Source organism: Armigeres subalbatus, chromosome 1 (assembly GCF_024139115.2).
Source record: "Armigeres subalbatus isolate Guangzhou_Male chromosome 1, GZ_Asu_2, whole genome shotgun sequence".
NCBI classification, from domain to species: Eukaryota; Metazoa; Arthropoda; class Insecta; order Diptera; family Culicidae; genus Armigeres; species Armigeres subalbatus.
This window is the reverse complement of record NC_085139.1, coordinates 88,705,975-88,721,505: the sequence shown is the minus strand read 5'-3', so window position 1 is coordinate 88,721,505 and position 15,531 is coordinate 88,705,975. Positions and strand designations below refer to the sequence as shown.

Here is a 15,531-nt window from a genome sequence, read left to right as displayed (position 1 = left end):
TTGGAGTGTCGTCGATGTTCAACGAGTTCTGTAATGTATCTACAATGGTGTATCGAAGTCCCGTGGAGCTATTTCCACTCCATAGAAATAGTGGAGACCTCAAAGATCTTCGTGTTGATCGATTTTAATATTGAGATCTGAGCTCAAAGACAGTTTTGAGTGTCGTAGATGTCGAGCGAATTCTGTGGCGTGTCTCTAATAGTGTAACCAAATCCCGTGGAGCTATTACAACTCATAAAAATAGTTGAGACATCGAAGATCTCTATGTGGATCGTTTTGAATATTCTGATCTGTACTCATGAATAGTTTGGAGTATAATAGATGTTCAACGAATTCTGTTATGTATTTATAATGGTTTAATGAAGTCTCATGGAGCTATTCCAACTCATAAAAATAGTGGGGACATCAAAGATCTTCTAGTTGATCGATTTGTAAATAGGGATCTGAGCTTGTTTGGAGTTTGGAGTGTCGTACATGTTCAACGAATTCTGTGGTGTATATCTTACTGTGTACCGAAGTTCCGTGGAGCTATTCCATCTCGTAAAAATAGTTTAGACATCGGAGATCTTCATGTTGATCGTTTTGAATATTAGGATCTGCGCTCAAAGACAGTTTGGAGTGTCGTAGATGTCAAACGAATTCTGTGATGTGTCTATAATGGTGTCACGAAATCCCGTGGAGCTATTCCAACTCATAAAACTAGTGGGGACATCGAATATCTTCATGTTGATCGATTTGAATATTAAGACCTGTACTCAAGGATAGTTTGGAGTGCCATAGATGTTGAACGAACTCTGGTGTGCTTGTAATGGTGTTACGAGGTATCGCGGAGCTATTCCACCTCATAAAACTAGTGGGGACAGCGAGGATCTCTATGTTGATCGATTTGAATATTAGGATCTGATCTCAAGGAGAGTTTGGAGTGTCGTAGATATCGAAAGAATTCTGTGGTGTGTCTGTAATGATGTTACGAGGTATCCTGGAGCTATTCCAACTCTGCATGTTGATCGATTTGAATATTAGGATCTGTACTCAAGGATAGTTTGGAGTGTCGTAGGTGTCGAACGAATTCTGTGGAGTGTCTGTTATGGTGTTACGAGGTATCCTGGAGCTATTCCAACTCATAAAACTAGTGGGGACATCGAAGACCTGCATGTTGATCGATTTGAACATTAGGATCTGTACTCAAGGAGAGTTTGGAGTGTCGTGAGTGTCGAACGAATTCTGTGGAGTGTGTAATGGTGTTACGAGGTATCCTGGAGCTATTCCAACTCACAAAACTAGTGGGGACATCGAAGATCTGCATGTTGATCGATTTGAATATTAGGATCTGTACTCAAGGATAGTTTGGAGTGTCGTAGGTGTCGAACGAATTCTGTGGAGTGTCTGTTATGGTGTTACGAGGTATCCTGGAGCTATTCCAACTCATAAAACTAGTGGGGACATCGAAGACCTGCATGTTGATCGATTTGAACATTAGGATCTGTACTCAAGGATAGTTTGGAGTGTCGTAAGTGTCGAACGAATTCTGTGGAGTGTGTAATGGTGTTACGAGGTATCCTGTAGCTATTCCAACTTACAAAACTAGTGGGGACATCGAAGAGCTGCATGTTGATCGATTTGAACATTAGGATCTGTACTCAAGGAGAGTTTGGAGTGTCGTAGATGTCGAACGAATTCTGTGGTGTGTCTGTAATTTGGAGTGTCGTAGGTGTCTAACGAATTCTGTGGAGTGTCTGTTATGGTGTTACGAGGTATCCTGGAGCTATTCCAATTCATAAAACTAGTGGGACATCGAAGATTTTCATGTTGATTGATTTGAATATTAAGACCTGTACTCAAGGAAAGTTTGGAGTGCCGTAGATGTCGAACGAACTCTGGTGTGTTTGTAATGGTGTTACGAGGTATCGCGGAGCTATTCCACCTCATTAAAATAGTGGGACATCGAAGATCTTCATATCGATCGATCTTAATATTAGGATTTGTACTCAAGGAGAGTTTGGAGTGTCGTAGATATCGAACGAATTCTGTGGTGTGTCTGTAATTATGTTACGAGGTATCCTGGAGCTATTCCAACTCATAAAAATAATGGGGTCATCAAAGATCTGCATGTTGATCGATTTGAATATTAGGATCTGTACTCAAGGATAGTTTGGAGTGCCGTAGATGCCAAACGAATTCTGTGGTGTGTCTGTAATGGTGTAATGAAGAACCGTGGAGCTGTCCCAACTCACAAAAATAATGGGGACATCGTAGATCTTTTTGTTGACCGATTTGAATATTAAGATCTGAGTTCAAGAACTGTTTGTAGTATCTTAGGTATTGAAAAAGATCTGTTATACTGCAGGACAGGTGCGGGATATTATCATAAAGCATTTCAATTTCAATTATTTAATCAGAATGTGGTAAAAAATGGTGTTGATTCCTTAGAACATCAAAATTAGAACTCAAGGATAGTTTGGATGCTCTAGATCATCCTAGTGACCATAACCTGACCTGGGCAATATTTTTCCTGGATGGAACAGTTAATTTTGAACATTTTTGCTGAAGAAAGCAAGGCTCTATCTCTTAAAACTGATTTTTGACAACTGATTTTCGTCTTGGGTCATATATGACCCATCCGGATTGAATCGGCTAGATCTGTTGGTAAAAAGTATTTTTTTTCAACTGCATTTTCTCCGAATGTAAACAATTGTACTACCATATAGTAAATCACTTGGTATAAAATGTTAATTGAGTAGAAAAAGCATGCAAAATTTGAATAAAATCGGTAAGCCATGTACTGCCAAAGTTATAACATTTTTTGATTTTTATTTTGATTTTTTATTTTTATTAATTACTAGCAGACCCGACAAACTTCGTTTCGCATAAAATTGATCTATTCTCTGATTAGCTCTCGAGTTATGCAGAAATTTTGTTTCATTATTATGGGCCACTTTTCTAGAAGAGGGAGGGGATTCGAATCATCACAGAAACATATCTTCCCTTCCAAAACCTCCTCATGCCAGACTTGGTTTCATTTGCGTGATTAACTCTCGAGTTATGAAGAATTTGGTGTTCCATTAGTATGGGAGCCCCTCTTTCCAAAGAGGGAGGAGTATCGAGCCATCTTAAGAACCTTCCCCGGCCCCAAAAACCACTGCATACAAATATTCACGTCGATCGGTTCAGTAGTTTCGGAGTCTATAAGGTTCAGACAGACAGAAATTCATTTTTATGTATAAAGATATGTATAAAGATTTTGATTTTTTTACATTCATTTTTGAAGGGCCCCACTTCCCCTCAATGAAAATATCTGAAAATTTGCGAAATGTCTTGAACAAATCTTGAAAATTTCATACAAATTGAAGAACAACGATACAAGCGGGGGCGCGCATCTCGCGAACTGGCTTCTAATTTTTGAATACTCCATGAAGGATTTCTTATTTTCCAACAGCTGTGTTTGCCAGTATCTATTATGTATTGAACATGTTATGAAATTCAAAAAAAGTTATCCAACTGGAGTGTAATGCCAGTAAGTGACGGTTTTGTTATTAAACGTAAAAACTAGTGACTTATTGTGAAAACAAGAAAACATATTTACCCGATAGGAACGAGCTTGTATTGCTTCTGCATTTGCCAACTCCAGTCGCACCGTATGCTTGTCGATTACGGTTAGCTGGAAAAACACGTGATCCTGAGATGAATCTAACACGAAAGAAGAAGAAATAAAATCCAAAAGTAAGAAATCATGTACACACATTTTTCCATGGTGTCGTTTAGTCGAAATTGCATTTAGGAAATAAATCAATTTTTCTCCAGTCCCGGTGGACCCTAGTCGTTCGTTCGTACCGTCTTGACTCTGCAAGCTGAAGGTGACCACCCCGAAGTTTCCTCCGTCCGTGTCGGTGGCCCAGAAATTCTTCACCGTGTTGCCCTGCGTGTCAACCAATGGTTGCCCATTGGTCAGCGATTCGAACCTGTTGAATAAGGGAGACGGAGGAGGTACGATGGAAAAGCAATTACATTTGGCACTTTGTCGGTTTGAATTACTTAGGTTTCAAATGTGGATTGTTCGACATACGCATACCTTCGATTAGTATAGAATATCTTTTACCTAAACTGTTGTTTTAATTTAAAATTTCAAACAAGTATGCTGTTATTTTTAGGCATTATTTATATAAATTGGAACCAAACATTTTCAGCTTCAATACTACGTTTTTGCGTATGAATTATATGGGATTATGAACAGTAACCCTGCTTTATCCTAAACGGATTTATACCAATCACAATCGCTAGGTATCGCATACTCACTTTATTCGAATACGTTCGTCATCGCCGGGAAATTCGATTTTCGGTGCCATATAGTTGACCGGATCGACCTGAACGGTGTAGGTGGAATTGCTACACAGTCGAGGGCTGTCTTCCAATCGGTCGTACTCGTCTCCTCGGTCACATGCCTATAGGCGGAGAATTACAGAAATGCAAGAATGAGAAAAAATAGTGATGACATTGCCAGTTGCAATTAAACCCTTCCGTGGTGCTAAATCCATATGCATATATGTACATGTGCATTTATGTTAACCGATCCTGATGCTAACCTCAATCTGGACCGACCAGCTTCCGTAGAAAGTTTTCAGAGCCCGCCCCACCGAGAGCCGGGTCGCAAATTCGTCCAGCGAAGTAAGAGTGAAGAGGGGTTCACTGGTTGTGTCTTGTGCAGCCGCCTCCGGGGAGTTGTCGCCGGCTGGGAACGAGAAATAATAACCGGAAAGCGAAAAGTTAAAAGTTGATTAAATACTCCATCGTGGGATATGGGTTGCACGCAGAGCTGAATCGGAGATTGATGTTGGTGAAGGGTGAGGGCTTCCAAAAATTTCAAATTGGTCTGATGCATGGAAAATTATCTTTTTTGTGGTTTTTGTTTCATTGTACGATTTATTTTTGACTAGATGTGTGGCCTCAAAACGCCCCCCCGAGGCAAAACGACCTTCGGGTATTCACTTATATTTACCTTTTTTTGATAGCCTTAATAAAACTAGACGTGAAATTATGTAGGTTAGGCGAAAAAAGTGTCAAAATAATTGATAGGAAAGTAGAAAAAACAGAAATTTTCCACATTTTGATGAAACATATAACATTTCGGCGAGGCAAAACGCCCTAGTGGAACTATCCTACAATGTACTCGCGTCTCCACGCACTGTCCATACCAGAATGCTGATGTGCCGACGCGTGGTACGTTGTTCCCTAAGAGCTGCCGGCTAAAAGGCGTTTTGCCTCATGAGTTTTCCGGCAACGAAATATCACCACTTTTTTGAAATGTGAATATTATCAATATTATTGAGATTTTTTCTAATTTTAATATGGCATCAACTATTGTTTAACTGTTGCGTGAGGTACACTCAGAATTGAGGTTAAACAAGTATAGTTTAAAACCAAATCATTTTAGTGATTTATCAGATTAAAACATAGCCTAGTATAAAAAGAATATTATTATACATTAAAATTTATACTAAGTCCGATTTGTGCTTAAAAATTTAGAAATGTATTATGTTTTCTCTGAAAAGTTTGAAGAGACATGTTTTCTGTCAGTTTAAGCAAATTGAAGTTCTGCAGCGAATGGCGAATGATATATAAAAAAACGTAAGTTTATCCAAATAATTCTGTTGCGAACGATTTTTATTGAGTACCTAAATCAAATTGCTGGTTCTTCCATAGGTCAAAGTTATCACCAAACGAGTTGTGATAAATGACGGAACATGAAATGACCGTATTGCAGTAATTAAACTACGACAACTATGACTTCCACCGTGACCAACGCAGAGATATTCAACAAGTGGCAAATGGAAAAAAGGTGTCGGAACATATTAAACGAACGAACGCAAAACCTTGTTCTGGCAGAGATTCAAGGAAACTTAGAATGTACTCCCAAACAGACAGCACTGGAGCCGGACCAGAACGGGAAAACTTCTATACGCGCTGTATTCAAGGAAGATGGCTCCTGGTGAAAACGTCCACGACATGTATATGTACCTACGAACCAAGGAAACCGGGTATCTGGAGCGATTTACCCAGGTGTTGGAACGGTATCGTCACTTGCGACTAGTTGATAGATGCCGTTCAGTTGCACCAATAATTGCGACGGAGGAGGAAATCCTGACCAACCATGAATACCGGAGCAGGTGGAAATTCTGCGAAGTGCGGACTCGAAACAGTTCGAGGAGCCGCATTACTATGCCTTTTAAGTGCACGTATAATTGTTCGCTATTAGCTATTACATGAATATGATTAAGATGCGGTGAATGTCGTCGTTGCGAAACGGGTTCAGCATGGGACTGCCATCATCGAATTATTGCTGCGAGCCAGAGATTTTGCCGTGGAAACCATCATCGAGTTTGCCGATCAATATAAAGTACTTCCGTTGAAATTTTATGTGATTTATTAATTTATGCTCGTGTATCAATAAAATATAATTAAACTGAAATTTTATAAAGAAATGGAACATTTTGTTGTTTATTGCTTTTGACAGTTCAAAACTAAACCAAAATCATTAAAGCGACGTTATACTATTTTTATATACCGGAAAGTTATACTATGCGCTAATAAATTAAAGTTATACTATCTCAGTATTGTTCAAGTTTAAACTAATGCGGGGTCAACCAGGCGAATAGCCAGTTAGTATGACTTTTAATCTATTTAGCATTTATTTATTTCTGAGTGTAGAAACACCCATGACAATCGCTAAGGCATAAAAGCAGTCTATGCTTAGCTAGGGCATATTCCCCTCTTTTCCCTAACCGTATGTTCAAAATTGATGATTTGATTTTGCAGCTACGCTGCAGATGATGCTGAGCTAGAAATTAAATGTTAATGTCCATTTAGGAACATTTTTTTTACCATACAGCGTAATTTTCTAGTGGAAGCAGGATTTTTAGTTATAATTCGTCAAAAAACAGACATATTTCTCCCATTGATATTTATTATGTTGAATCTCTTATGTTAGATTTTCTAGTGATTTTCTTGAAAAATTATTTGGCTTTCTTGTATATTTATTTGGTTTTTTGAGTTTTTTTATGATTAAAGATGATTATGATTTATGTTTTTTGAAGTATATTGCCACCAATTTTATAATAGCAAACATATATTTGATTATAATACCATGTAAACATAGTGTCTTATTGATGCTTTTTGTTGATACATTGTTTAGTTTCTTCTGCCTTGAAAAGGGTTAAAATCTCAATAGGTGTAGATATATTTGGTCAGATATTCCTTCTGTCATAAGACGAATTTAGTATTATTCCATTTGATTCCATCACGTTGTTATCTGTACAGCTAAGTAATTCGACTTCAACTGTCCTTGTAGGGTAAGGCGATATAATGTGCGAGAAAGGCAAAAACATCTTCTGTCATTATTGAGCTCTCTGGAACCATTCATTCTGTCAGCGTTTATGCTGCAGCTTGCATAAGACTAGCACACTATCACTTCATGCAAACTTCTGGGTTGTATGACATTCGCCAGAATGCACCATTCCCCAAAATTGATCATCTCCTATTTGCCATGCACTCGTTTGCCCAGTAGGCGCGAAGAATTCATAACGCCATGAGCTTTTGACATAACTATGAACAGCGTTAAAAGGTAGGGTCATTTGGCATAAGGGACATTTTCTATAATTTTGCTTTGTTGTTGTTTTATAGTTGTTTTCTAGTGAGGAATATGACACCGCGCCGGCCGATAATAGAATTGAAAAGACGTAATCTGTACATAAGACGTAAGCATACATAAACCGGGTATAGCCCCTTGCCCGGATTAAGGCACTGGTGGATGTGACTCCTTCTTTAAAAACAGGCGCTTGTCAGGATTAAGGCAATGGTGGTTGTAATTCCTTCTTTAACCTTCCGGGACTCGGACCGTTGTAAAAAGTTCAGTGTAAATACCACCTTCGAAAAAAGCACGCTTATCGTTCTCAAGAGCGGCCGGACTGCGTGAGTGACCCAGGACCAACCCGAGCAGCACAAGTCAAACAAAAATGGTTACAGCAACTTGATTGGGACTGAATCTGGTCACATATCAGTTGCAGAAACCAATGAGGAACATGTGTGCTGCTAGGGAAGCGAGTCCCGGAAGGTTAAAACTAGGCGCTTGCCGGATTAAAGCAATGGTGGATGTGATCCCTTCTTTAAAATAGACGTTTGACAGGATTAAAGCAATGGTGGGTATGATCCCTTCTTTAAAAGTAGGTGTTTGCCCGCGCCCGTGTTTGAATATGGCAATTGTGGATATGATTCCTTATTTAGAAGTAGAGATTTTGCTTAGATTTGCAGATATAACTTCTTCAATTAAAGCAAATAGCTGTCTAGTATGACTTAAAGTGATATCATCCAATTGTAGATATGATTTAATTTTTGAAACGAAGTCTGCGTTTGGAATGAGGCAAAGAAATTTGATAACAATTTGTTTGGTATTAGACAAATATGGATGTATTTTTTCTGATAAATAGCATCCATCTTTCTGAATATTGTTTAATATGTTTTAAAATCCATTTTATGAAAATAAATTATAGCATATATCCCTTCATTGGTAAATAATGCGAAATCCACGTTATACTAAATTACCTTTTTTATATTTTCTTTTTCTATTTTTGAACCACCAATAATAATCGTAATTTCCAGTTTTACTATATCTGGGGAATGGTACATTCTGGGAAATGGTCTATTCTGGGGAATGGCTTTCTGACGTATGGTCCATAGTGGTAAATGGGTTTCTGGCAATCATCATTCTGGCAAATGGTTTTCTGGCGAATGTCATACAATCAACTTCTGATTTCCACCTTAGACTAATCAACTGACTAAAACTGAATAAAAAATAAAAAATAAATCAGGCATTTGACGAAACTAATAATTTGCCCGTCCATATATCTGTTATCTTGAGTTTTCTGTTCAAAGATTAAAGATTTTCAATGCTTTGAGGTCTGGAGATTGAAGACGACGCGGGACCGTTACAGCAGCTGCTCTGTTAAGAGCTTGTAAGAATGTTTTGGATTGTTGCTTTGAACAAATAGAAAAAAAAAAAGATCTATGAAAATCCATTTCAACGGCGCATGCTTTCAAAGGTATCCTTCACATTTTCCAAATAAATGAATCGATCAATAGTATTGCCAATTATCAACAAGCCATCCGAAGGTTGGCAATGACAATTTTATTGTAATTTACGTTTTAATTCTTGTTTCAAAAAGTTCAAAGTAGCCCACGATTTGTCAAAAGAAGCACCGCACGACAGTACTGATAAACGTTAGGTTTTTGGTGCCGTTTACTCTAAAAGCACCCCAAATCATATCATCGATATTCTGTCACTCGATATTTTCCCTCACTCGATGAACTTAACAATACCTTAAATCTAGCATACTGCGTATCCTCCGTAAGTTGATACCTCCCTTACTCGATATTCTCTAAGACGAAGCAATTTTCCAATGCATTTCACCTCGCTAACTCGATGTTGTCAGGAAAGGTTCACACACACGATATACACGGTCTCGGGCAATTTCGTTTGGCCGAATAGTTAAAAATAAACATGGATTGTGAGTAGTGAAAAGTCAGAAGTTGGAGGGAGCAATTCGAAGTGAACGATGCGAAGTGAGATGTGAGAAGTGTAAAGTGAGTAACAAAAAGCGAAAAGTGAGAATTGAGAAGTAAGAAGTGGAAAGTGAGAATTGAGAAGTAAGAAGTGAGAAGAGAAAAGTAATAAGTGAGAAGTGGAAATTGAGAATTGAGAAGTGCTAAGTGAGAAGTGAGGATTGAGAAATGAGAAAATCGAAGCGCAAAGTGAAAAGTGAGAAGAAGAATGTGAAAAGTTAGTAGAAGGAGTGAGAAGTAAGTAATGAAAATTTCGAAGTGAGAAGTGCTAAGTGAGCATTCTTCTCACTAGTTCCCCTTTCCATCTACTTTCTTTCGTTTCCATTTTATTTTTCTATTATTAGTCATGAAATTTCGATTTTACTACCACTGAATCAACGCCATCTCTTGCAGTGAACGTTTTGACTGGTACCTTATTGCAAAATAAGAAGCGAGAAGTGGTAATAGAGAATTGAGAAGTGAGAAGTGAGTAGAGAGAAGTGCTAAGAGAAAAGTGAAAAGTGAAAACTGAGAAATGAGACATTCTACGAAATGAAAGTGAAAGTGAGAAGAACAAAGTGAGAATCAAGAAGTGATAAGGGAGTAGTGTGCTGTAAGAAGTGAGAGGTGGAAAGTGAGGATTGAGAGATGAGAGGAGCACTGAAGAGTGATAAGTGGGATGAAACTTATGAGATTTTGCCATTCGGCCAAATTGAAAATTAAGAAAACAAATTCTTATTCTTTCCAATTTTCTTCACATTTTTTTTGCTACTGTTTTTCTTTTTTCAACGTTTACCTATTTCCTTCTTTCTTTTTCCTTATTCCCTCTCCCTTCTACTTTCTTCCTTTCTCCTTCTCCTTTACAATTTCCATTATTTATTCTTCTTTTTCATCTTACTTCTACTTTCTCCCGTTTTTATCATTATTTCTTCTTCTATCTTCCTTATTCCTTCTTTCGCCTCCCATCCTCCTTATTTATTCGTCCCTTTCCCTTCCATCTCCTCTCTTCCTTCATCTTTCTTTCTTCTTACTTCTTCCTTCGTTTTTATTTCTTCTTACCATAGGCGTAACTAACAAAAAAATCTAGGGGAGCTAACTTTTTTTTTCTATTGTTATAGTCAAAACACAAAAAAGGCAACCCAACTCAACAGACTCGACCCAACTTATATATACTGTTCGCAAACTGGCCTACAGCTATTTCAACAGATCCATTGACGACTTAAACATTACAAACAATGTTCATCGAGGCTCAGCGCTGACTTAAAAAATCTAGAGATGTCCTAGTACTCTCGAAAACTTTGGTACGTTTTGAAGGAACTTATCAATAAATCCATCTTAAAAAAATCAAGTTCTTCCACATTTAAATTTTAATTGCCTCTCCTTGAAATCTCTGGGGATGCCTTGATAATCCTTTTAGAAAGGCCATGCATCTTTTGGGACCATGTCAGAAAGCTAAAGATTACACGTTCGGGTTAGTAAAAAATACTCCAAAACTCTTATAAACGTTTAGTTTTTGGCTGTTGAAGTTTTGTAACGCGGCAAAAACGAGTTCAATTCAGCATCCGACGGTTTCGATAATTTATTTTACCTTTTTCAATAATTGTAAATTTTTTTTTGAACGTCTAATCCTTCAAAAAGGTAAAATAAATTACCGAAACCGTCAGATGCAGAAATAAACTTATTTTTGCTGCGTTACAAGACTGTAACAGCCGAAAACTACACGCTCCGTTATGTATCCACAGTCGCCAAGCATTAATTCTGAAAATAATTTAAAAATATTAAAGGATTGATCATTTGCTGCAAAAATTCAATGAAAATCAGAGTTTGCTAAAAAAAAAAATCCTCACTTCCATTCTTCAGTACTCACATCTCACTACCCTGTACTCACTTCGAACATCTCATTTCTCATTGTTAACTGTTCACTTAAAAAACTCACTTTTTTCTTCACATAATAAGAAAACAATTTTAACTATTTGTCCGAATGACCCTTTCTTCCAAAAATTACCTTTTCTTAAAAAATGACGTTATGGAAAGTATTTGATGTTTTGGGAAAAATATAAATGTGTTTCCTATCTCAATATCTCCCTAACTCGATGGTTCCTTCAATATCGAGTAAGGGAGAGTTCACTGTATGACCAACACTGTGGTTCACACTCGGTCGCCTTTTTTCATATCCAATCCTTTAGTTGTTTGCGCCATTAGGCTGGAGAATTTACTGTCAAAAATTCAAATAATTTCTCGTGTTGATTCCGGAGAATTTCCCGTAAAAAATCCAAAGAATTTCTCGTGGAAACTCCGGAAAATTTCAGTGGAAACTGTTTAGAATTTTCAGTGGAATATCTTGAAAATTGCTCGTGGAAATTCTGGAGAATTTTATGTAGAAGTTTCGGAGAATTTCCCATGAAAACTTCGAAGATATTCCCGCGGAGATTCCAAACATTCCCAGTGAAAATTCCACAGAATTTCTTGAAGAAGTCCCGAAGATTACCCCGAAGAAGTTCTGAGAGTTCTGATTCCGGTGAATTTCCATTGAAAATTACGAAGGCGTTTCCGAAGAATTTCACGTCGGAATTCCGAAGAGTTTGAAGCGGAAATTTTACAGAATTTCTCGTGAACAATCACGAAGAATTTTCCGTTGAAGTTCCGAAGAATCTCCCGTTCACATTCCGAAGAATTTCGCATGAAAATTCCGAAGCATTTCTCATGGAAGTTCTGAAGAATCTCTCATTCAAATTCCAAAGTATTTCCCATGAAAATTCCGAAGAATTTCCCATTGAAATACCAAATAATTTCCCATGGAAGCTCCGAAGAATCTCCCATTCAAATTCCGAAAAATTTCCCGTGGAAATTTCGAGGAATTTTTAGTGGGAATTCCGGAGAACTTCCCATGGAAATTCCGAAGAATTTCTCGTGGAAGTTCCCAAGAATCTTCCGTTCAAATTCCGAAGAATTTTCAGTGGAAATACCGAAGAATTTTTCGTGGAATTTCCGAAGAAACTTTTGTTGAAATTTCGAAGAAATTTCCGTGGAAATTCCGGATAGTTTTCAGTAGAAATTCCGGGGAGCTTCCCGTGGAAATTCCTAAGTAAAATGTCGCCCCAAACACACAATCGCATGAGAAACTCATTAAATTTTCTTGAAATTGCTTGAATTTCTTTTTTACCAGGAACGATGGGCCCTTGAATGCGGGTTCAACAATGGTCATAAAAGCCTAGTCAAGGAATGACATTTTAAATTGAAATTAGTCTTCTGAATTCTTTTATCAGGATCCGATTCAAGATCAAGAGTCACTATGAATAAAGCAGGGTCACGATATATTTTATAAAAAATGGCATGTGAGTGCTCTAATTTTACAAAACAACATCGGGAACTCTGAAATTGCAATTTTCAATTGAAATTTACCTTCTGAAATATTTATAGGGCTGGTTTTAGGGGTCATAGCTTGGCAACCAAGGGACATAAGACAAAACCGGAAGGGATTCCGATGAACAAGCTCATAACTTTATAAAAATTTCTGAGAAGATTTCAATATATGTTTTCGGCTTCATCACTTAAATTCTCAATTGTCATATGAAATCCTACCCTCAAGACCTGATTGGAAGCCTACTTCCGATTGGAATCCATTTGCACATTTTTTTCACTATCTGGACACTACCCGGTTAGGGAAAGCAATGAACCGTACCACTCTGAAACTAGCTACCCACAATCCAGAATGCCTCGTCGTTCGTTAGCAGAGTAATTTTCAAAGTGTCAAATGCACTTGGAATTCATCCCACGTGGTATCCATCCGCATGTATGCTGTTGCTTTGATATGTTGTTCTCTTCCGCCGGTGCTGCAACAATGGACGCTCGACACCACACATCAAATCAAAGTTTACAACAGTAGAAGTTCGTGAGCCTCTTTCCTTTTTGTATCAATTTCCGCCGGAACTAGAACCGGACGGTTGCCTTGTACATTGCATTGCACAAAAATTCAACAGACATTTTCGATGTTTAGTAAAGCTCGTTCATGTGCTTTATTCACGGTTATTATTTCATTGAATCTAAATTATTGGTCAGGTATTCGAATCAGGTCTACGAAATTATACTCAGCAGTTCCAAATTTGTGTAAAGCGATATCTCCATCCGGTCTTCACAGCTGCTTCCGTTCGACACGAGCACAATCTTCATTTGTCACGTTCTATTCATGACTTTCCGAATACCACAGAATAAACAAATATCCGTTCTGAATTTTTTATTTCGCATCCTGCCGTTAGATTGAAACGCTCTCGCAGCACTGAACAATGTTGTGTTATTCCATCCATCTGCAACGAAAGAAGCAGCAATGTCCAATGGTACCCAGGCAGCACTTAGTTGACAAAAAAGTGCAAAACAGGGTAAGGATGTGTAATACGCCCCACTCATAGTAATCCGATGCTAATACATATGATATTGTATAAATAATGCCAAATAAGACTTTGGAAGCTGCTTCTATTGAATGATTTGAATCCACTCGACTCAACGGATGTTTGGTTCGCCTGAACCACGCAAATCTGTGAAACGCCCTGAGGCGCAAAGGAGTTTGGGATAAAATTGTCGACCGCATCAATGCGCAGTATGAAGCTTTTATGCGCCAAATCCTGTAAAACGGAGCATTGTACGACCCCATCCTCATCTAAATTGACGTGGCCGCGATTAAATGCGTACAACGAGCTGTGGGCTGCTCTAGAAGCCTCTTACTATGGAGCTTACTTATGATTTCGATTTGCCTGATGATGTTGCCCTACTAGCCCCAAGCCGCTATGCAGAGTAAGCTCGACGACCTATGGACAAACGCTCATCTATGGTGGATGCCACCATGTACGTCAACAAGAGCACATCGTTTGATGTGATCACAAACAACCTCTCAAATTTTACAATAGCTGGGCAAGCAGTGGAGAAGGCCAAAAATTTTCAATTTTTGAGATCGACATTGGAGCACGAATCAAGACGGCTAGGGCTGCTTTTGCGAGTTTGTTGGCCTTACAATTGGATCTCGAATGCTGAGCTTCATCGACGATGCATCAATTCGAGAGTGTAAATTGCGGTCGGTCGGCAACACATTGCGAAACAGCGGAGATGAAACCGGTAAGCAAGCGCTGTATTGGAATCCGACATCAGAAGTAGTGCCAAAGCTTGCGGCGACGAAGGCTCAACAACGATATAAACACAGTCGATAGGAATCTGACCTGAGCCTGGATCAAGGCTTACGCGTGATCCAATTCTGCTTTTTCCTATATTGAACCTTTCTCTCAATTACTCAGTTTCTAGCGATCCAAATAAGGGTGATACAAATATTTAAAAAAAAAACGTCGATTTTTTTTGCCCAAAAATAATTAGAGAAGCAACAAAAAAATCGGATGTTCTTGAGGATTTTCCAAACATTCTTTAATAATTTTTTTCATTTCAATATTTTTTTATTATACCCTCCTTGACATTTTGGAGACATAATTTTAATTAAATATTTGTAACGGCCTAACTAGAAATGGATAACTTGCACCGAAATGGAATACATTCAGCTCGCCCATTCTATCCATACTACGAAAGCTTTTGTTTTTTTTAACTTTATTAATGTGTTTTTTTAATTCTAGGATTAGGTTCAACACAGATACTGCGAAAGCTTTTTTTCGATATAAAAGAAAAAGTCCGCGAAGGTATTTCGCTGATTTCGATGAATCACGGCATAGCACTCTTATATTTGTGCAATGATCTGAGCTAAATATGGGAGCCATCAATAATCTAACAGATATGAAGACAGCAATTGCTTACTATTCAATACCGCTGGCGCTGGTTCGTTTTCTACCAGTCTCTCCGTTGTTGAACCCTCCAATTAGAATCAGTGCTGAAAGTGTCGTAACAAATTTTCTCCACCACCACCCATTCGATGTACGTGTTTGCCAATTTTTGTGTGGCATGTTTCCTTCG

At 38.1% G+C, this 15,531-nt stretch overlaps 1 protein-coding gene across 6 annotated transcripts in view; it reads right to left on the bottom strand.

Moving 5' to 3' along the window:
* LOC134227976 (cadherin-23-like) overlaps nucleotides 1–15,531 on the bottom strand; it is a 117,560-nt gene that overhangs the window by 54,917 nt on the left and 47,112 nt on the right. For all 6 annotated transcript variants that reach the window (XM_062709712.1, XM_062709705.1, XM_062709720.1 and 3 more), the window contains exons 11-14: nucleotides 4,581–4,726; nucleotides 4,294–4,439; nucleotides 3,832–3,959; nucleotides 3,584–3,687 (exon numbers count right to left, since the gene is read on the bottom strand). In XM_062709712.1, the coding sequence (XP_062565696.1) occupies nucleotides 3,584–3,687; nucleotides 3,832–3,959; nucleotides 4,294–4,439; nucleotides 4,581–4,726 (524 nt within the window). The remainder of the gene's footprint in view (nucleotides 1–3,583; nucleotides 3,688–3,831; nucleotides 3,960–4,293; nucleotides 4,440–4,580; nucleotides 4,727–15,531) is intronic.